The sequence below is a fragment of the Meles meles genome, chromosome 14, assembly GCF_922984935.1.
Source record: "Meles meles chromosome 14, mMelMel3.1 paternal haplotype, whole genome shotgun sequence".
Classification (NCBI taxonomy): domain Eukaryota; kingdom Metazoa; phylum Chordata; class Mammalia; order Carnivora; family Mustelidae; genus Meles; species Meles meles.
Window position 1 is genome coordinate 48,476,819 of NC_060079.1, and position 23,562 is coordinate 48,500,380.

The 23,562-nt window shown below is 36.6% G+C and overlaps 1 protein-coding gene across 1 annotated transcript in view; it reads right to left on the reverse strand.

Moving 5' to 3' along the window:
• KLHL1 (kelch like family member 1) overlaps positions 1–23,562 on the reverse strand; it is a 393,822-nt gene that overhangs the window by 18,556 nt on the left and 351,704 nt on the right. The window contains exon 9 of the mRNA XM_045978113.1: positions 9,491–9,703. Coding sequence (XP_045834069.1) covers positions 9,491–9,703 — 213 coding nt within the window. The remainder of the gene's footprint in view (positions 1–9,490; positions 9,704–23,562) is intronic.

A 23,562-nucleotide genomic window follows, 5' to 3' on the forward strand; every position in this document is an offset into this window, starting at 1 on the left:
AGATTAGAGAGTTAATTGAGGGTCACGTGGGTGGCTCAGGCATTAAGGGTCTGCCTTCAGCTCAGGTCATGATTCCTGGGATCGAGCCCTACATCAGACTCCCTGCTCAGTAGGAAGCTTACTTCTCCCTCTTTCACTCTGCCTGCTTGTGTTCCCTTTCTTGCTGTGTCTCTCTCTGTCAAATAAATAACTAAAATCTTTAAAAAGATAAAAAAAAAATAAAGGGCCATCTGGGTGGCTTAGTGGGTTAAGCTTCTGTCTTTGGCTCAGATCATGATCCCAGGATCTTAGGATCCAGTCCCGCATCAGGCTCTCTGCCCAGCAGGGAGCCTGCTTCCCCCTCTCCCTCTGCCTACTTGTGATCCCTCTCTCTCTCTCTGTCAGATAAATAAATAAAATCTTTAAAGAAAAAAGACTTAACTGATAACAAGTAAAGCTATAAGATGAAAATAAAATACATGTATATGTGTGTGTGTATGCTATAATATGAGAATAAAATATGTATGTTTATACACATATATACATACATACATGAGTTCAGGATGGAAACTACTTTTAAAATGTAAGCATAGTTGTGCTCATTGTTACTTTAGGGGCCCTTGATAAATCACACTTCTTAGTGTCATACCTTTGAGTATTACACTCTCCCCTTGCTGTGACCAACATTGGCCAGTGTGACTTTAACAAGTGATGCAAGCAGAGGCATGATGGTTCATTGTATTGAATATTTGCCCTCTTTTTTTTTAAATATTTTATTTATTTGACAGAGAGAAATCACAACTAGGCAGAGAGGCAGGCAGAGAGAGAGGAGGCAGCAGGCTCCCTGAAGAGCAAAGAGCCCGATGTGGGGCTTGATCCCAGGACCCTGGGATCATGACCTGAGCCGAAGGCAGAGGCTTTAACCCACTGAGCCACCCAGGCGCCCTGAATATTTGCCCTCTTGACCCTACTTCTCTTGGACTTTTTTGTCTTGGAATCCCAGCTACTATATGGTGGAAATTCCAGCGCAAGGGGAACCATGGTTCTCTGCCTGAAGCATTAGCTGAACTCTCAGATGAGAGGCAGCCCCAATCGTTAGCTCTTCCAGAAAAGGGTTTAAGCCTGTCCAGACCCAGATGATACGGTAGCATCAGCCCATATCATGTGGCGGAGAAGAGTAGCCCAAACTATACCCAGTTTGATGAAAGATTTCAATCATAAAAGAAACAATGATAAAGTTATTTTAACCCACTAAGATTTTAGAATTGTTAGAAATAATCTAAACAGTAACAACTAATTTCATGAAGTATATTATCTGCCTTAAAAGAGATATAAAAATATCTGCATTTAAAGAAAACATTGAAACATATTTATAAATCTGTATTAACCATATGACTTACATATGGTTAGTAACAACTATATCTAAAGTTTATAAAAATAAATGAAATACCTGTTTGAGTCTTGTTGATTCAAACCTGTGTCCAAAAAAGAAAAAGAAAAAAAGAAGAAAGCCACAAGTCCTGGTAAAATTTAAGATTAGAAGCCATAATCCGTCAGACCATGTACATTAATCCGTCCATTGATTTATTTAGACAGTGTGTTTAAGCATTCATTGTATGCTCTACTCCTGACACATAGAGCCTGAATGTACCATTGGAAAAGGAACAAAGAAATAGACTGATTTTTTTTCTGTGATTTAACCTTTACTAGTAAGTATATTTTATTTATTTATTTATTTATTTATTTTAAAGATTTTTATTTATGTGTTTGACAGACAGAGATCACAAGTAGGTAGAGAGGCAGGCAGAGAGAGAGGGAAGAAGCAGGCTCCCTGCTGAGCAGAGAGCCCGATGTGGGGCTCGATCCCAGGACCCTGAGATCATGACCTGAGCTGAAGGCTGAGGCTTAACCCACTGAGCCAGCCAGTCACCCCAGTAAGTATATTTTAAAACATTGAAAAAGAATCAAATGTAGACATTGGTTTACATAAATGAACTTCAATGAGTTACTGATGAAATTGCTTTTTTTAATGAATTTTTTCTCCTGATTTTATATGACATCAACAAACACTACTTCTAAGTTAAAAAAAAAAAAAAAGAAAAGAAAAGAAAACATGGGGTGCCTGGGTGATGAGTCAATTAAGCATCCAACTCTTGATTTTGGCTAAGGTCCCGATCTCAGGGTCTTAGGATCAAGTGCACTGTCAGGCTTCATGCTCTACGGGGAGTTTGCTTGAGATTCTTTCCATCTCCCTTTCAGTTTGTCCCTCTCCCACTTCTGTGCATGTATGCTCTTTCACTCTCTCTAATATATAAATCTTCAGGAAAAAAAAAAGAAAGAAAATTTCAAAATGATTTAACTATCAGGCTGCAATTATCCAAAACAGGATTTCCTAGTTCAAATTCAGTCTCAACATACAAATTTTTCTGATCAGTATAGATTCCTCTCACAGGATCTTCCACACGTTCTGTAAGGACACGTTCCCTGTTTTGGTAGAGTTGCGGCAGTTGCATTAGTTAGGGTCACAAGACAAGTGAAATGGTTTGAGTTGACTATCAATTTCAATCCTGTGAGGGAGGGGGGAAAGTCAGTGCACTGTTAAGGGGAAAAAAATCATTTTCAATATTGTTTGTGTATTTGTGATTCTTACATTGATTATGAGCTTCGTCTTCACCTTTAAGATAGATTTTTTTAGACGTATTTATTGATATTCTCCCAATCTTCCTTAATACTTCTCTTAAATACATAATGGGCACAGAAACACTGGGAAAGAAGATGGGGTAACTAGATTTCAGCACCCCTTTCCAATATCCCTTGTGTATGTATACAAAAATGTTTTAAAAAGTTAATTTGATTTCAGGTTAGTTTAACTTCTCCATGAAAGTATGTGAAAAATCCTACTTTGACTTAGATCATATTTATTGCCTCCTGTCTTTAAGGCTGAGGAGAGGAGAAACAAATTGCTGACAGACCCAGGGAAAGCAATAATAAGCTACACAGCTCTTTGACTCCTCAGACGCAGTTTCTTCAGCAGAGCTTCAAAAATTACTTAAATTATTGTCAATCAATAGAACATGGAGCATACCCAGGGGGCCTGAATGCTAGTTAAAACTCATTTTAAAAAATAAATACCTTTTAACAGTTCAGAAGTAAGGAGTAATCGATTATATAATCATTTTCGCCACTAATATAACAGAAAACTACTATCAACCGTGTGAGTCCAAATTGTGTATTAAATAGCCTCTCACAACATGGAAATGAATTCTGCAGTTTGACCAGCAGGGCTGATATCCTTCCATCTATACAGGACATGATGTTTCATCTACTCGTGTACATCTACCTTTCCACAGAATTGTCCTTCTCCTTCCTGCAAAGCATGCAGATGAATGGCCATGATGCCATCCTTCCAGGCAGGACAAGGACAGCAGATTATTCTGATATTCCCACTCTCTGGTTGACCACTTCAGAGATACCTCATAAGCCTCATAAGCCATTAAAGCAAATACCTAATCACACATCTAAATTAGTTTAGCTACGATGTTAGTTAACAGCTTTTGCATCCACTTGTAAAGCAAGGCTCCTACATACAGATGCTGCTGGCATTTCCCTCTCTTGTATATGTGTCTAAATTTGAATATAATTTGCTATCAAAGAAATAGCAGATCCTATGTGCACAATAAGAGAAAAGTAATATTAACAGCAAACTAGTCAGTCTTTACATGCTATACTCATTTGGTTACTGCTAATAATAAGATCTTAGGAAGGAGAAGAAGAAAGTATCTTACTAAAAAGTTCAGAAGGCCCTATTTAATGTTTTCACTTTAAACAGTTCAAGTAATTACTGTCTTGTAGAAAATTTAGGATCTCACATATATCAAAATATGAGTGAATGTACTAATATGCTACATAAGGCCTAGGACAAGGGCCCATAATTTAAATAAAAAGTCTCTCCTTGGTCATCTGCTTTCACTATTTAGAATTGCTACAACTCTTGGTTTTTTCAAAACCAAAAAGATGAACGAAGAAGAGAAATGAAAGAATACAAAATTCTATTATTACCTTATGTATTAATCTTTATGGTAACTTTAAAAAACTGTTTAGTTAAATTAATATTATTGCAGTATGTCTGACCGCAAATCCCAACTTTTATTAATTTCTATCAAGATCTAAAGATAAAAATATTGAGCCTTGGGGTACCTGGGTGGCTCAGTGGGTTAAAGCCTCTGCCTTCAGCTCAGGTCATGATCCCAGGGTCCTGGGGCTCTCTGCTGGGCGGGGAGCCTGCTTCCCCCTCTCTCTCTCTGCCTGCTGCTCTGCCTACTTGTGATCTCTCTCCCTCTGTCAAATAAATAAACAAAAAATCTAAAAAAAAAAAAAATCCACAGGTGCTTATTTGTTAATAGTGTTTGGATTAGATATAAAGATATTTTTAATTTATGACTAAAAAGTTGTTTAATATTTTAGGTCTTGTCAAAAATTGTGCCTACCCAGTAAATGTTTAAAATGTATGTATGTGAATCATTGATACTCCATCTATAATGATGGAAATGGGCATTCACATGCAAATAGAAAAAAAAAAACTATGTCTTTTCATCAGTCCATTCACCCATCCATTCTTATTCTTCATCCTTTCATGAATCCTTTTTTTTCTTTCTTTCTCTTTCTTTCTATCTATCTGTCCATCTATCTGTTAATCTATATAACTTCCTATGTACAGTGTATCTCCAGATGCCTTCCTCTGTGAGAAATTTGAGGACTGTTTTTCTCTCTGATTTATGAAGTGCTTGATGAGGACTTACTTTGCACCAAGAATTATGCCAGCTGGAGGAGTATAAGGGTGAATAAACTAATCTAGATCACCACCAGCACATGAATCCTAGCTGTCTTGAAAAATTTTAAATAACATAATATTGATAACTGGTACAAAGAAAAACTCCATTGCACTTTCCGGTCAAATCTGCATTATGAAAAGATCTCTCTGGCTACTATATGGAGAATAAATTGGAGCAAGCAAAAGTGGATATTACAAAAGCAGATTTAGAAGTCTCTTATTATCTGGATATCCCTCTCCTGCAGGCCTTATTTCTGGGATGCAAATTTGAGGTCGAAGGTGGTCTTGATCTATTATTAGCCAGCAGTGGTACTGATGCCTTTGAACATATTTTCTGATCCATTGCCTGGTTTTCTGTTTTATTTGTGATCTTGAAGTTCTAATTATTTATCTGTCTCTTTTTTTCTAGTAAGTTTTAAGCTTGAGTTAGCATAGTGAAAAATATATGCAAAATAATATTTGTAGAGTAAGTAAAATAGATAAATGTTTTGTCTAATGGATTGCACCTTCTGGGCAATTCTGCTAGAACTTACTGCATCTTTTGGACACTGATTTTGTCCACTAAGATGCTCTTATTAGAGTGAGGCTTGGCTGCAAAACTACTATTCACCATTCCATCAACTATTCTAAACTCCTTATCTTTGCCAAGTTCTTGCCATCATTCCTGCTCTGATTTGAGGAGCCAGAATTTTTTGTGTTCAAGACAGCCTGACCCTTTATAACTTTTGTTATCTTATATAACTGTACTTTAACAGCACTATTATATAATATGAGAAATCATTGTCCTACAATAAAATTTGTTCTATCGATCTATAATAGATACCATTGTACACTACTTGTTATTCCTAATAGTTTGTTTTCCTATAGTTATATACTGAAAAATAGTCTTTACATTACATGTGTAAAATAATTCTACAGAGTACTATTATGTACTTTGATTTATTGATGATTTACACGTGAAATCATCAATATATAATATATGTTACAGAAAGCTCAAAAATGCTATTAATCTGACACATAATGTGAGCTGGGATAAGAATCATGATAATGCTGTGTGCTTCTGCATTATTTAAGCTGCGCATACTCACAGTACTCCTATAACTTAAAATAGCTCTGCTTATTTAAGTCTAATTTTGCATCATAAATGTACTCCTAGACTGAATTATTTATGCCTCTGTTCACAAACAGCATTGCAATACATTATACAGTAAGTTAAAAGAGAATAAATGAAATATCATTTCATTAGTAACATTTATATAAGATACATAGTAAAAATAGGAGCCACATCATATTAATCTTTCTTGCTATTTTTCCCAAGAATTTAGCAGAGGAAAATGTGACTGAGCTGTCAGTCTATTAGCAGTATTTTTAAAATGAATTATTTCATGTTTGTGTATATGAAAGCATACATCTCTTTATTTGGACTCTGACCACTGTCTGCCATAACACCTGTAGTTCCTAATTTCACTGGACAAGAGAATGTTGAAGTGAAACTGTATTGAGTATAATGCTTTCTTCCTGTGCCTAGATAGCCATATATCTACAGTCCATTTCACATAGTAGCAATAACATTAAATATGTTTTATTCAAGAAGTGGTTTAAGTTTGAACAGAGTCTGTTTACCTAAAGCTATCTCTGCCAATGGCCTTATTCTTAGCAAAAACCATCACCTATCCTTAGAACAATATAAAAGATAGAGCACCTTTCTGCCATTGACTAAACCACTTGTAAACATGAATATAATGGATGTGGTTTCTTAATGTTAAGAGGAAAATTGTTATGCTCATCACTGCAATCCACCGAATATCTCTTGTTCTTCTCTCATATAGAAGTTATCCTACCCTCATGAAGTTTTCTGTGGCCATGTAACTGGTTTGCCAATGTATGAAGAAAAGAGAATTATGTTACTGGCATGTGGAATCTTTAGGAATCTGTGAACATTATGTATACATTTCCCTTTTGATTCCAGCAGTGCTTATATTGTAGCTTATATGCCAATCTGAGTAACAGAGCAATGATATCATGGATCTGTCGTGGACATGTAACATTAGAAAGAAAAAATTATGATATTAAGTCACAGAGAATTTTGAAGTTATTCATTACAGTAGAATTACTTATTCTACCCCAACTGATAAAACAGTTGACCTGGGTATTCCCAAGTCTCACTTCCCTATATATAAGCATGTATCTTTATGTAATAAGAAATATCATCCTAGGGCTCACTAATTCTCTAATCCTTACTGCACAGAATGTAATAGTTGTAAGTGAGGTACAGCCCTTAGAGAGAATTTAGCTATAACTATGCCAGGAAGTGTTTGGGTTGTTGGACCAAGCCTAAAGCCAAGGTGACTTTCCACTCCAGACCTTTGTGAACTTGGCCATTTTTAGGAATAATTAAAAGAGGACCAGGATTATAGAAAATAGACTTGTAATAAGTCAGTCTTCCATTAAGGGTCTGTCTTCCATTATGACACAAAACACAGTCCATAATTCACCTTTGAGAGATTGAAGGGAGTAGTAGAACAAGATAGGATGAATAGAACAATAAAATATTTAATCTTTAAAAAGAGAAATACCAAGTATTTATAAATAGATTACTTAAAACTGTTTTAAAGGATCTTTTAAAATCTTACTTTAAATTCTTGTGAAAAAACCAACAGGGTTTCAAATATTAGTTGAAGGAAAAAAGGAGGGACATAAGAAAGAGAGTAGGAGGGGAAAAGGATGGAAAAAATAAAACAAAAAAGAATGAAAGTAAGGCCAGAAATAAACCCAAAATTATATGGTCAGTTAATCTTTGACAAAGAGGCAAGAATGTGCCTTGGGAAATGGACTGTGTCTTCCACAACTGGTATTGAGAAAACCGGACAGCAACATGCAAAAGAATGAAACTGGACTAACTTTCTTACACCATATATAAAAATAAACTCAAAATGGAATAAGGACCTAAGTGTGAGACCTGAACCATAAAAAATCGTGGAAGAGAATGTGGGCAGTAATTGCTCTGACATTAATTGTAGCAACATTTTTCTAGTTATTACTCCTGAGGTGGAGGAAACAAAAGCAAAAATAAACTATTGGGACTACATAAAAATAAAAAGCTTCTGCATAACAAAGGAAACCATCAACAAAACTAAAAGACCTAAACTTACTGAAATGGGAGAAAATGTTTGCAAATAACAGATCTGATAAAGGGTTAGTATCCAAAATATATAAAGACCTTATAATACTCAACACCAAAAAAAAAAAAAAAATTCCAATTAAAAAGTGGTAAGAAGACATAAACAGACATTTCTCCAAAGAAGACCTTCAAATGGACAACAGACATGAAAAGATGTTCAACATCACTCATCCTTGGGGAACTGTTAATCAAAACCACAATGAGATATCATCTCATATATGAGATATCACCTATCAGAATGGCGAAAATCAAACACAAGAAACAATAAATGTTGGCAAAGATGTGGAGAAAAACAGAACTACCATATGATTCAATAACCACACTAGTGGATATTTACCCAAAGAATACAAAAACACTAATTTGGAAGAATGTATGCATCCCTATGTTTATTGTAGCATTATTTACAATAGCTAAATTATGCAAGCAGCCAAAGTGTCCATCAACAGATAAATGAATAAAGAAGATATATATATAGATATGATATATATATAATGGAATATCATATATATGATATATATATCATATATATATAATGGAATATTATTCAGCCATAAAAAGAAAATTTTGCCATTTGCAGCAACATGGATGGAGCTAGAGAGTATAATGCTAAGCTAAATAAGCCAATCAGAGAAAGATACCATATGATTTCACTTATATGTGGAATTTAAGAAACAAAACAAAGGGGAAAAAGGAGGCAAATAAAAAAAAAAAAAACACCTCAACTATAGGGAACAAATAGATGGTTATCAGGAGGAGGCGAATGGGGAATGGGTGAAATATGTGAAGACGATTAAGAGTACACTTATCCTGGGGCACCTAGGTGGCTCAATTGGTTAAGCAGCCCACTCCTAATTTTGGCTCATCAGCTCAGGGGTGTGAGGTTGAGCTCCATGTTAGGCTCCATGCTGGCTGTGGAGCCTGCTTAAGAGTCTCTTTCTCCCTCTATCTCCCCTCCCTTTCTCTAAAAGAAAAAAAAAAAAACTATACTTTTTTTAAAAAGATTTTTATTTATTATTTATCTGAGAGAGAGCAAGCTAGATAGCACAAGCAGGGGGAACAGCAGAGGGAAAGGGAGAAGCAGGATCCCCACTGAGCAGGGTGCCCAATGTGGGGCTGGATCCCAGGACCCTAGGATCATGACCCGAGCCAAAGGCAGATGCTTAAAAGATTGAGCCACCCAGGTGTCCTAAGAGTACAGTTATCTTGATGAGCACTGAGTAATATACAGAATTGTTGAATCACTATATCATATACCTGAAACTAATATAACATTGGATGTTAACTATGCTGGAATTAAAATTTAAAAAAAATAAAGAAGAAGAATGAAAGTGTTGTGCATATGTGTATGAGGGCGGGGGGAATGGGATAAAGACACAGAAGAGATTTAAAAAGCAGAATTTACCCTTCTTAAATTATGCAGTTTTTATAATCACTTGAACTAGGCATCAGTATAATTTACATTATTTCTCTCTCAGTATAACTGAGACCTTGGATCTTACCTTTCTACATAATCTAGTAACCGGGAACAATGATTTGAAGCAGGAGCATCGTGACCTCCTACCGCATAGAGAAACCCATCGCAGGTGGCCACTCCAACACCCCCTCTCCGCTTACACATTGGAGCACACATGTTCCACTTATTTGTATGAGGGTCATAATATTCCATTGAACTCAAACAGGAACTCCCATCACGACCTCCAACTGAATATAACCTAAAAACACAATCAGAAAAACAGGATTTAATACTATAGTCTGAATGACAAAAATGTAGAAAAGAAGGCTTTTAAAAATAAATTTTCTATCACCGTATGAGTCTCACATGTGTTTTAATAAGATTAGAAGTGGAATTTTTGCTTTATCAATGGATATTACAATTAATATATTGGTAAATAGAAACTGAAAAGTATAGTATTATGTTGAAGTAAACGCTTAGGAAGATATTATTATTTAGTATATAAAGTCATGCAGGTCTTAGATTTGCAAATGCATGCTCTAATATAATTTAGTAACTAAAATATGCTGTTTAAACTGATTTCAAATCCTAGAGACTTTTTATTTAAAGCTGTTTATGTTTCTCTGAATGCCTGCCGTGATAAAATGTTTCTGACCTCCCAAGTGTGTGCTTTATGGTTGTAATGCCTCTTTGCTTGGTTACTCACAGTTATCTGCTAAATCTCAATCTTCAGTAAGTTGAAATTAATCAAGAGGAACGTTTTAAAGAACATGTATTGGACAGTTTAACTTACAGAAGCACCCAGAAATGAAATGGAGAAGTTTTTGTCATCCTAAACACTTCATGAAATCTGAGCTTCATTTATTTCTGTGAAGATCTAACTCAAAACAAGTATGCTATAATCATGAAGTATTATTAAAATTTAAATGTTTTTTGCAGAAATCTTACTTATTGAGTAAGTATCTTCACACAAGGGATCTTGCACAGTTCCTGGTACATAATTTATATATAAGAAAAGTATCCTTTTTTTTTCTATAATTTTAAGGGAATTGTTGACTTCAAGCTGCTTTTTTATGTATACACATTACATTTATAAAGTACAGTATTGATTTATCTGAACCCAGCATTGCTAATGAAGTATTTCTATGCAATAATATATCCCGTATTTTCTTTCCCCAAAATCATTTAAAATGCTAATATACAAATATATAGCTAAATGTACATAGAAACTAATGATAATTAAGCATATTGCTTACATTTTAGAAGTCAAATATTGAGCCTATTAGTATAGCCTTTTATTTGGAAATTAAATATTCCTGTAAAGTTCACAAGTTATAACATCAATGACTTCTTTAATATAATTATGGCTATTACAAACCACTATTCAGTAAGTCTCTTTCTTCTGTATGAACCCTCCATTAATAAAATCCAGTAACACAAGGATTATACAAAAAAGAAATTTATATAATGCCTTGATAAAAATGACAATATTTGACAATCCCTTTTGTAACATAAATGTTTAATGTATGGTAGCTCTTATTTTATAAATTACTTATGAAAGCCTAGGCTATGTTATCAGTGGGTTCTTTCATTTGGTACATGTCCCTTTTAATGTCTTTCTATATAGACTATATAGTATTATATAGGCTACAGAGGAACAATGCAATTGCAACTACAGCAATTAATATAGTGATTAATATTAAGGCAGGATTACTTGACAATAGTAAATGCATGATTTTTTCCTCAAAAATGAGCTTTGAAAAAAATGATAAAAATGTAATTTTTGTAAAACACAGTAGTGTCCTCTTGGACTGCTCTATGAATCCACCATTAAAACTAATAGATGTATCTTAATACTTGAAAGATTCTGAAAATTGTGTACTCTACAAATAACATGGTATCAGCTAACATTATCTCTAATCCACTTATTCTGAAACATAAATTTGCTAAGTGACTAAGAATTAAAATGAACAAATGAATAATAACTATTACTATAATTATAAAGTTCTAAAAATAACCAAAGGATAGAAACAATAGACTCTCAAGCAGTTAGAATAAATGCTAGAATGTGTGCATATAACTTCATATACAATTATTTTCCCAGATCTCCCTTCATAAGCTGTTTAATCATGACTTAGGTTGATTCCCTGCTTTGCTTCACTACAATGACAAATTAGATGTTGAGAATCTGAGGAGCAGAGAAGAGTCTGATGCTAGACGTGAATGCACTGACAAGATAGGAAGTGGCAGCTGACAATTTCACAGCAAGAAAGGAAACGTGACATTTTAGAGTTGAAAGATGAGTGGAAATTTGTAAGATGAAGAAATGGGGGAAAGCATCACATACAGGGAAGACATTATGTATAAAGACAAGAGGCAAGAAAGGTCATAGCAGGTGATAAATAAAGAGTGGCAGGTATGTCATACTGATGGAAGGGGGGTTATGGAAGAGGGGAAAGGAGAGATGCAGCTGGTAGATGTAAAGACTAGGCTGATAACACAGGCATTGATGCCATGCTGCAGAGCTGGGATTTCATTCTGAGGTGATGAGAAAAGGACAGAGAAATAACATTCTTAGGAATCATCAGGTACATAGTTCAGTTTGCTGTGGATAATATGAGATCAGTAAGATCCCTGATTTAACTGAACTCCTCTGAATTTTGCTGAGAAGGGCAAGAATCAGTCTTCTCCACTATTTTCCCTGACTTGTGTGTTTATTCAACACTCAGATGAATTTTACCTCAAGTTTAGTGACCTGGTCTCAGTGCTTTGAGACCTACTTGCCATGTGCCCTCTAAATGAGTGTCGCACATTTCATATTTTAGAAAATAAAATATAGCAATTTCAGGAAACAAATCCTGTACTAGTTAGGATATGGGTTCAAATGTATTTAAAAGGGCTAGCATGAGACCCAGGCTGTTTTCACTTTAAAACATATCATCTGTAGAATATGGCCCTTTGTCAAGAATTGTGAGAAATCTGAATATTTTTTACTACTTGAAATCTAAGAAATTAGTCCATCATAGTTTTGTAGATGCTGGCCAAAGACAGGAGACTCCTAGGTCAGAGAACAATTGCTATTATTCACAGCAAACTAAGCACCATGATCTTCAAGTTCACATTGGTTCTTGTTGTCCACCCTCTACCTCAAAGCCCAATAGGACAATAGAGGCTCAAGTAAATATTGTGCGTGCAGTGGGCCTTGGCCTTTCTCACATCTGAGGAATACTGAGTTGAAGAAATGCAATTCTTTAAAGAAACGTGTCGACAAAGCTGCCCAAGTTTTGCTCTGAAGGGAGATGTTATCTTTATTATTCTGGTCAAGGGACACATCTGTTCTCTGCCCCTAAGAAAGACATAGTCTCTACCTTTCTAGCTGTTTGATTTACAAATATCCTTGCAGGCAGTGTGAAAAAGTTGGCAGCACTTCTTACTTGGGAAATGTACATAAATGCTAAAATCCCATTGTAGAATTCTCCACACTCTTGTCCTGAAGGCTGAAGGTAGCCCTACCTTTCACCACTACAGTTCAAACAACAGGACAAACGAAAAGTGGAAGGAGTGCACCCTCACCCTTTAAGAATCTTTTTTTTTTTAAGATTCCACAAATTAATTAACAAAAAGCAGAAATCAGACCTATAAATACAGAGAACAAACTCAGCGTTGCCAGAAGGAAAGGGGGTGGAGGCAAAATTGGTGAAGGGGAATGGGAGACACAGGCTTCCAATTACAGAGTAAGTCATGAGAATAAAAGGTACAGCATAGGATATATAGTCAATGATACTGTAATTGCACTGTAAGGTGACAGTAGCTGTACTTGTGGCGAGCATTAAATAACATACAGAAATTAAATAATTACCTTTTATGCTGAAAACTAATGTAGCAACGTATATAAACTACACTCAAAATAAAATTAAATAAATCATTTTTTAAAAAGTTGAATATCTCACTTTTGTTATACCACTGACCAAACTTAGTTAATGGCAACAAGTAATTGATAAGGTGCTACAATATGTTATTTTTATTTTAGGTGGCCATATGCTTAGTTAACCAGTGAGTATTTATATTTCATAGAAAAAGGAGTGAATAAGTATTAGGAGACAATTAGAAATAGGACTTTTCTAGCCCTATGTACTACTGTGCATTCTACCTAGATACCCTTTTCCTGCATAGGCTAGATACCTCTCATTCATCTCTCAATCAATTCAGGTGTATCTCTACTAGAAAGTTTTTTCTGGTCCCACATTTTCTTTTTCCCAGAAAATTAACATTGTTATTAATCTGTATCCTAGGTAAAGTTATTTAATATTTGTCATACCTTATAAATAGTGCATACTTTGGGATGACTGTAACCAAACTCAAGTCCCTCTGCCTGATGCCATGGCAAAGACCATCACTGAAACATGGAGTATGCAGCAAAGGAAAGGTTTATTCTAGAGGCAACCATATGAGGAGACAGGAGGACAAGCCTCAAGTCTGCCCTTCTAAGAAGTAGAGTAATTTAAAGGTAGATGAAAAAGATCTGTTAAAAACTGCACCTGAGAGTTGTCCCATTAACTCTTTGTTTACTAGTTTTAATCCCCACTGTCTTTTGGTCATTCCTCATTCTTTTTTTTTTTTAATATTTTATTTATTTGACAGAGAGAAATCACAACTAGGCAGAGAGGCAGGCAGAGAGAGAGGAGGAAGCAGGCTCCCTGAGGAGCAGAGAGCCCAATGTAGGCTCGATCCCAGGACCCTGGGATCACGACCTGAGCCGAAGGCAGAGGCCTTAACCCACTGAGCCACCCAGGCGCCCCGGTCATTCCTCATTCTTGAGGGAATTAGGATGATGGACACTTTCTGCTGAAATGGAGGGAAGATTGGGGTTAGAAGAATGAGGCATTTAGTTCCAGGTTGAAACCCAACATTCTATATTACCAAAGTTTTTGTACTTTGGTTATCGGTGTATTTTATCTAGGGTCTCAGGGGAAGTTTGCTATAACCAAGAAGCTTGTTGTACTTATTGATTTCTTCAGACCACCTCTCCTAAATAGTAGTTTCAGGTCCATCAGAGGCTTGCTAGAACAAGCAACTTTTTTTCAATGTTTTCTTTGCTGATTGAGTATAGCGAACCTATGGATTCTTGTCCTTTGAGTGTGATGAATCCTTGGCTTAATTCCCTGTAGTTTCACTGAAGAAAGTAGAGTTAGTAGCACCTCATAAGGTCCTGTCCAACAAGGTTGGAGCTGGTACTCTGGTTGCTTGCTCTTCCAGATCTTAAATAACCCCAAGTCTCCAAGATTCAGGAGGTGTAAGGGCACATCTCTGAGGTACATCATCCTGCTATATTGAATGTAACTGATAGTATCCAGTTCCCTAATGGGGACTTCTAGGTCATGAATGAGTGTAGAAAGAGGCTTCCACATAACATTTCATAGAAACTTAATTCAAGCCTGCTTCTAGGGGCCACTCTTACCCAAGAAGCTTTTTCCCAAGTTCAGTTGCTTTCTTGGCATATCTTTGCCAAAAGTTCATTTTTTTTTTCCCAGTTGGGTAGACTCTCCATAAAATGTGTACTTTCCATTGAATGCCCAAGGCATGGGACCCTGCCTGGGTCACTTTTGCCACAAATGCTGCTCCATTGTTGCTCTGAATTATTAACAGCAATCCAATTCTAGGAATGATTTTGCTTAAGACTGTTTTGACAGTTTTGGAGGCCTTTTCTGAAGGTCATGGTAAGGCTTCAAACCAGCTTGCATAGGGATCTACAAATATTAGCAAATACTAAAAGTCACCTGTTGTTTATGGCATTGTGATAAAATCTACCTGCCACCCTTTTCCAGGTTCAGTGCCTCCGTGTTAGGGCCAATTTAATGTTAAAACCTGTTTAACTATTAGGGCCTGCTTAGCCAGAGCAACTCCATATTGCCTAGGTAGCCATATTGTTGTTTACATCCACGGACTTCATTCCGGGAATAAACACCCCAGTAGTTCCTGGTATCGGTTCTGGGTATCAATTCCGGGAGTAAACGCCTTAACAATAGAAGCCACATACCTTGGGTCTGTGGTTATGCCCTATAAAACCAGTCTATGAGATTGGGACGGGGTTGCTCTCTTTGGAGGCAGCCCTGGCTGGTCAGTCTGACTTCTAATGCTTGGCATAGAATAAACCTTTGCATAACTCACTTTGTCTCAGTCTCATTCCTTTGATAACGGACCCCAACATAAGTTGTATACATTTTAGAGCTGGTGAGAGCCCAGTCTTAGGATTGTTTTTACTGCAGGGTCACATTTTTGGAACAGTTCTCTGAAGGCTGGGACCTGCAATATAATTCCAGATCCATTGAAGAACAGCATCATACCCACAATGGGTGCTTTTGGTGAATATGGTTAATCATTTCTTCTGTAAGATGTTCTGGGATAAGGAATCAATGTATTTCCAGCTGATTTTAATGCAAAATGGTGTCCAAACGCCATTCCTTAGCTCTTCTGAGGTCCACCAAGGAAAACTGAGGTTGTTATTTAGTTACATCTATGTCTGGTACTAAAATCATTACAGAAAGCTTTGGGCTTTTTGTATGGACTGCCAGCTTGGCAGCTTGATCTGCCTAAATGTTCTTTTGGGCAATTCAATGGTGTAATTTCTGGTGTTCTCAACAATGGACAACAGCTGATGGGTCACCATTGCATTCAGATCTTCATTGTCTTTGATCCATAAAGCTGTTCCATCCAAAAACATTTCAGTGTCTGGATTTTCCAATGGTAGATCCATCTAATTAGGATGGCTGAAATAAACTTACTCAGTTATCTGTGGGTCTCTGGTGATCTTTCTGAGTGGCTAGACAGCAATAGGCATGAGGATCATCTAACATGGGCTTTGTGAAAAATTTTCTCTAAAGTTTACCTCAAGTTGCTAGGTTCAGTTTCCAGGGCTTCATGAAAAATAGAGCAGTTTTAGTTCTTGGTGATTTCAAGTCAAGAGAATGGGGGAAAAAATTGGAAACATTAGTTTGGAGAGTCTTGACAGATATTTGAGAAAACCAGAAGAATTCAGGATCCAGTCATTTGTTAGGCAAACAACAAACACTCTAAGATAGCTAATCAGAGCTAGAATCTCATATCCACAAAGGCATGTTACTGAAACATAATTTCTCTCTAAAATCACCCTCATTTCCAAAGAGAGCCAAATTAAAACTAATTTGTTTGTAAAATAAGCCCAATTTTAAAAAACTTGGCTTCATTATTTACATAAACACAATAAGAATAGTGATTGGCCATATAGGGTTTTTTTGTTTGTTTGTTTGTTTTGTTTTGTTTTGTCTGCTTTACTGGAAGTGCTCATAAGGAATTTCCTAATGAACTTTTAACAGTCTCAAGGCTAAGAAGCCAAGCCAAATACTTGCCATCAGGCTTTAGCTGTAATACCTGTATATTTGGGGAATTCCTCTCTTCTATAAGTCCCCAAAATATCCTGAAGTTCCTGTATATGCCAGGAAGTAATGTTCTTTACTCTCCTGGTAAGGCTGCTTGGAGTCCTATAAGCAAAGTACCAGGACAATTTTTCTAAGGGGCTTCATTGGTTCCATAAAGTCAACTTTAGCTCCTTAAAACTATCTGGTCATATCTGAGTCTATGAACATCTCCCTAAAATATGACTGATGACTCAGAACCTTGGTAAAATAACCAGTATTTCCAATTGTGTCCTGTCATAAGGAGACCAGACTTATTGAACTTATGCAAATAAATACATTGTCATGAAAATATAAGAATACACACTGAAAATTTTTTTTAATTTTGGAAGGATCATAGGATGAAAAATATAAATGTTTCATATTTATTTACAAAGAAATATTTTCCAAATTTCTGTATGTTATAGATAGCATTAAATCTGGAAGAGCAAACAGTAGAGAACCAGCAATGTTCAAAACAAGAGTCTCTTTGAATACAGATTTCCCATTAGTTCTAGAAATTTGTAGTTTAGTTTTGTGATCTTAAAGGTAACAGAGACCTGTATTTGTCATTACAGTGGAATTCTGTAACATACAACACTTTAATAATTAAAATTGCAAGTGATGATAGTTAGACCAGACTCTTTCAAAACCTTAGGGATTCTGTATAATTTCTAGAATAGTTATAACATTCAACCATAAAATAAAACTTAAGAAGGATTATCATCACTTATCTGACAGTGCTTCCCATGTAATTTGATGTCCCAAAAAAATAAGCTTAGTTAGTACAAAATACTTCATTTAGAAGTTGAATTTTGGGAAGTTTGTGAAATATCATGAGGTTTTAAAGGACATGCTTAAATAAGATTACAGATCATCATGGAACTTAGTAATGATCTATTTAGCCAAGGTGGCAGTAAGAGATTCTAAGACAAATGCAGAGGGTTACATAGTTGTGAAAAAACAAAAAACAAAAAACTTAGCTCTTTTAATATTGAGAAGATTCAACTTTAAATAACCAATGGCTTAATAAAGACAGAAATATAGAAATGTATTTTTTTTCCTAGGCAGATTAAAGAAAAACCTTTGTTTAAAATTTAGACCAATAATCTAAGGAAACTCATTTTAATAGCAAAACCAAATTCCAGTTTTATACTGGTGTATTTCTGATATTAAAATCCCTTTATGCCATCAAGGGGAATTAAAAAAAAATGTGTGCCGTCCCTTTATTCCTTCCTGTCATCTCCCATGTTGATATATACTTATTGAGACAAGGACATCCAAGGCACTGCGTGGATTTGAGTTCCTCCATAGATGCTCTGATGTGCTGACCGGAATCTCCGTCAGGACTTCCAGTTGTAAGAATGCTGCCAACTGTCCTCAGCTCTCAGAGGCCATCAGGGATCTCCTGGACTGAAGACAGCTGCCTTGCCAAGGGCATGCCCTCTGCCCAGGTGGTCACATCCTAGGACTGTTATAAAATCCCAGTCCTTTTGCCTGAATTTAGGAGAGTTCTGAAGGGTAATCCAACTTTTGGAGCTCCTTAGAGAACTAGTTAAGGCTTCTGTTGATACTGTGTCACTGCTCAACTACTGCCCCATCTTGCTCAATCTTACACTTCCTTCTCTTCACTAATAAACTGATTTACGTAATCTTAGTCAGTCTATACCACATACAAAATTCCTTTCCAAAGAGTCCCTTCTCACAAACCTTCTACAGCTCTCCTTTTTATATTAGGACAGATTTTGTCCTAAGTTTACCATCTTTAAATAACCAGTCTCATTTCCCTTGCCTAAATGGCTGTTTCCCTTAGTATTTCCAGTATTCAGTTACATTTATTAAAGTTACTTACATCTGTTTATTCTTAGATTACTCATACAACTTCATGAGGCATTAGACAAACTTCATTTTTTTTTCTTTTCTGACAGATTTTGCAATGGAGATAACATGAACTTACTTGACTTTCAGTAAACACAGGCAGTAAAAATTTCATATTTAATGTTGATAATTCTAAACACATGTCCATTTTAATTAAAACAACCTTAATTTAGCTTTAATATTGAATATCTTCCGAGATCATGTGAACTTGCAAAACAACAGTTTCAGTCTTTGAGTTTTAGAATGCCCAGTTTTTATAAGTGCTTAGCTTTGAATTGACAAAGTAAAGCTCTTTTACAAATTAATTTTAGCATAGCCATCCAGAGGTAGAGAAGATATCTCACGTTTACGATATACGGGGAAACACAAGTATACAAACAGGATGCAAACAACATTTTAAAGGTCCACTTTTCAATATCTCCCTTTTATCACACAAATCTAATTACAATGTATGGATCTATTCATTGGCCATTTTTCTGGAGTCTAATAAGTATTGTAGCCAGCATTAAAAAAAAAAAAAAAGAAAAAAAAAAGATTGTCCGGTTTTGGACAGAGGGCTGCATGAGGGAATCAAGAGTTCATTCCTCATTCTCCAGTGAGAACAAAGCTGTTTTTACCATAAGCCGCAGCAGTAAACAAACCAAATGAAACTCAGAGCATCTCCATGAGCGCTGGTTCCGCCCTAAAAGTCAGAACTTCGCCTGCCGAACCAGATGGCTTCCTAGATAGCCTTTTCTTAAGCAAGAAAAGGAGGCCAAGAGAACCAAAGACCTGTATTTGGAGTCAGTTAAATGGGTGAAAGAATCGAAGCCAAACTAAGCAGGAGAAAGAAGGGAACTCACCTCCGGTTGCACGGGAAATACTCACCAAGGGATGTCTGTCCAAACTGAAACCCAAACCATACCTTGCCACCGTAGAGATGGGACACCCCCACCCCAGCCCCAAAATGGTCCATAGGACAAGGGTCTAGGCTGCTTTTGAGACTTATCACCAGACTCCTGTTAGTGGACACGGACTTACAAACCAAAGCAAAGGGCTCCTGCTTGGCTCACCAAGATTGTAACTGAACCCAAGTTCTTCCGCCAGGCATGCAGCAGACAGTCACCAAGACATGGTGTGTGCAGCAAAGCAAGGCTTTATTCTAGAGGCAGCCAAACAAGGAGACAGGAGGGCAAGTCTCAAATCTACCCTTCTGAAGGATGTTAAGGAAATTTAAAGGCAGAAAGTCTGGGTAAAACATTGTAGCTGCTCTTAGTAATATGCAGCTGAGAGGAGTTCCGTTAACCACTTGGTTACCAGTTTTCTATACAGAAATTGCTTCCTAGACCATTGCCTCCATATTTGAAGGTTTTGCTGATGAAGTCTTTGGAATTAAATACAATTTTCCCTCAATATATTGTTACTCCAAAAGTATGTTCAGATATTCCTTCCCTTGGGTAATAAAAATATAAGAATTCCACAACCCTTACTGGATAAAACCTTTGAAGCAATTCCCTGGATCTAGAACTCAGTTTGATTCTTTGTTTCTCAGTTGACGGAGAACTCAAGAGGGTGCTGCTGTCAGGATACTCCGGCATCTGTCCTTCAGTGAACTTTTTCTTGAGAGGTTCTTGTTAGGGTATCTGACGGTACGGTGAGCAGAATTTCAGTAAGCTTAAGGGGCGCCTGGGTGGCTCAGTGGGTTAAGCATCTGCCTTTGGCTCAGGTCATGATCCCAAGGTCCTGGGCTCAAGCCCAGTGTCAGGCTCCCTGCTCAATGGAGAGTCTGCTTCTCCCCCTGCTTGTGCTGTCTCTCTCTCACTTGCTCACTCTCTCTCTCTCAAATAAATAAATAAATAAAATCTAAGAAAAAAGAATTTCAGTAAGCTTACAACAGGTTATATGACTGCTCTTGTTCCTGCTCCCTATGAAATGTGGCAAATGCAGTCTGAGAGTTGCTGACATTGTAACATGGCTGGTAAGCAAGGTTGCATGGGGAAATCTGAGAGCAAATACTTACCTTTATTTATTAGAACATCTCTGTTCTTTCTAAAGAAACCTCTACTTGTAAACATGCATATTGATTTAGGTCAATTAACCACACTCCAAAACTTGGTCGAATTCACTAACCTAACACCTGGTAGAAATGGTCTCTATTACCTTCATCCCTCCATCCCCATGTTTCCTTGCCAGCTCCCACTCTACATTTATTACACTTACTATAAGTCTGCATTTCCTTCCTTTGATGTTTCCAGTTTTCCTCTAATATAGTGTAAGCTCTCTGAGGGCAGGTTTGCTTTATTTTCTTTAACATATCACCGTGGCCAGTACATGTTTGTACCATATTTACAGTTTGTGAGTGTGTTTATTTTTTTTTTTTTAATGAATCAAGTACTGGTTTCCAATTCTTGAGAAAGGGTGATTCATCTATGGAATCTGTCAAAGAAAAAGTGTCTGTGTTCCCCTGAAATAAATTTTTTTAAGAGAATTTATTTATTTATTTGACAGACAGAGATCACAAGCAGGCAGAGAGAGAGGCAGAGAGAGAGAGGGGGAAGCAGGCTCCCTGCTGAGCAGAAAGCCCAATTCGGGGCTAGATTTCAGGATCCCAGGACCATGACCTGAGCCAAAGGCAGAGGCTTTAACCAACTGAGCCACCCAGGCGCCCCCTGAAATAAAATTTTGACAAAAGGCAGAGAAAAGTATTAATCATGTGTCTTGGGGACACAAAAGAAGGAAAGATTAATTTTAAATGGGTGAAGTTAAAAAAAAATTTGATGGAATGGTACAGATTAAACTAGGCTTCAGATAATGGAAAAAAATAATATATAAACGGTGTCATTTACATTTCATTTAGGTAAAAGAAAATCTTAATGTATTTTTGATACTTCCTGACATTACTGTTCTCAAGTGTAATAAACTGAATCCTTTTAGTATTGCCCTTGCCAGATGGCATTTAATGCATATAGAGAACCAGAGTTGTGTTAGGCTGAAGTTGTGTCACTTTGGAAAGATTTCAGAGGTATCCGCAGATCAGGTGCAAATCTGAGGAGAAAATTTAAGTGGACAATGAGCAATGCACAGCCACACCTTATTGAGAAAATAACAATGAAAAAGAAATGGAAATAGAGAGATCAGACTGTGAAAGGAAACAATTGTTTGGACCATGTTGCTGTGTTCAGTGATCTGAGCGATTCAGTATGACGGGATGTAGGACAACTCTAAGGCAGTTGGGAAGAGCGGAGACTGGAGAAAGCCTCAATCTTAAAAGATACTGAATTCCAGACTGAGGAGAATCTGGCAGCAGCCATGCTCAATAGGGAGCCCAAATGAATTGTCTGCTGTTGCTCTGCATTCTAGTTTTGAGGCATGGTTTATCAAATAGCCCCTTTGAACTCTCGGGATACGTTATATCCGGTCTACTAGTGTGAGGAGACTCCAATAATTTTATAGTTTCCTCAAAAAATTATCAATTATTCTTCGGCCAGAGTGATCTTTATAAAATTAAAATGCAACTACATCACTGTCCTTTCTGACTTTTTTATAACATCTTTACCTTAGCTAAGTTGTTGTATATCCCAGGGCCTTTCTATCCAGTCATTGGGGCCACTGTCTCTCATGTTACAGTCAAACTTAACTTTTCCTCCTTTGTTTGCTTTTCACACTTGGAGACTTGACACAAATTGTTCCTTTTCAATACAGTGCTCCCCCAATTTCTGGAAATCTGTTAAATCAATCAAGTCCTATATATTTATGTGTGTGTATGTGTGTACCCACACATACACACACAAACACACACACATATATCCCCTACCCCAGGAGAGAAATGACACACTTCCAGAGTGCATTACTAGTCCCAAGTGAGACTCAGCAAACACACATTTTTTTTCCTTATGCATGACTCTAAGATAATACAATTTTAATACAAATTGCTTTCCATAAAAAAAAACCCTACAATTTGGGCTTCTGTCTTTAAGAAAAAGAATATCAAAGTTTGAATAAAAAAAATAGGTTCTTTCTTGGAAGGCACCTTGCATGTGACAGGCCCTAAGGCTTAAATTACTCTCCCAGATATTGGGACATACTGGAGAAAACAACAGACATTGATTCCTCTTATGATTCTTCAAGCTGTATAAGCTTCAGGCTGCAAAGAAATTGCAACTGCCCCATGAGTATTATTAACATGAGTTTTTGAATGCATAAGCGGACTCAGTTTAGCCGTGGTGAATCATGAAGCAAACCCCGCTGTTTTTGTCTGTTTTGCAGGTTCTCAAGGGTCTGTCTCATACATTTATTAAAAATCAAGCCAGTTTATGGATGTGCTCAGGCAGTATCAGTATCTGCTTTTTGAACTAACTCAGGAAATGAAGAGAAGCAAACAGAATGATCTATTAGCTACAGAGTTTGAAAGAATCAAGCAGAAAGCAAAGAAAACACAAAAAGAATCACTAGTACAGATAGCTGGGGATTCTAAGGTTTTGTATGGCCAATCACCACAGCACAATGTCTACCCATTGTTTTGTTGGTTTTTTCCATTTATCAAGTAAGTCTGTTGGCTGTGCTGGCATAAGATGACATATCTACCACTTAGCTTACTCTGTCTTAGTGGGAGACTAAACCAAAATGTTTCATGAAATTGATACAATTTTTGCCCTTGGATTTATCAGAATACACTCATTAATTTTAAGCCAAGAACCAATTTATTTTCTTTTTAAATATTTTACTTATTTGTTTAGAGAGAGAGAGCATGAGGGAGGGAAGAAGCAGAGGGAAAAGAAGAAGCAGGCTCCCCACTGAGCAGAGAGCTTGAGGGAGAGCTTCCATCCCAGGA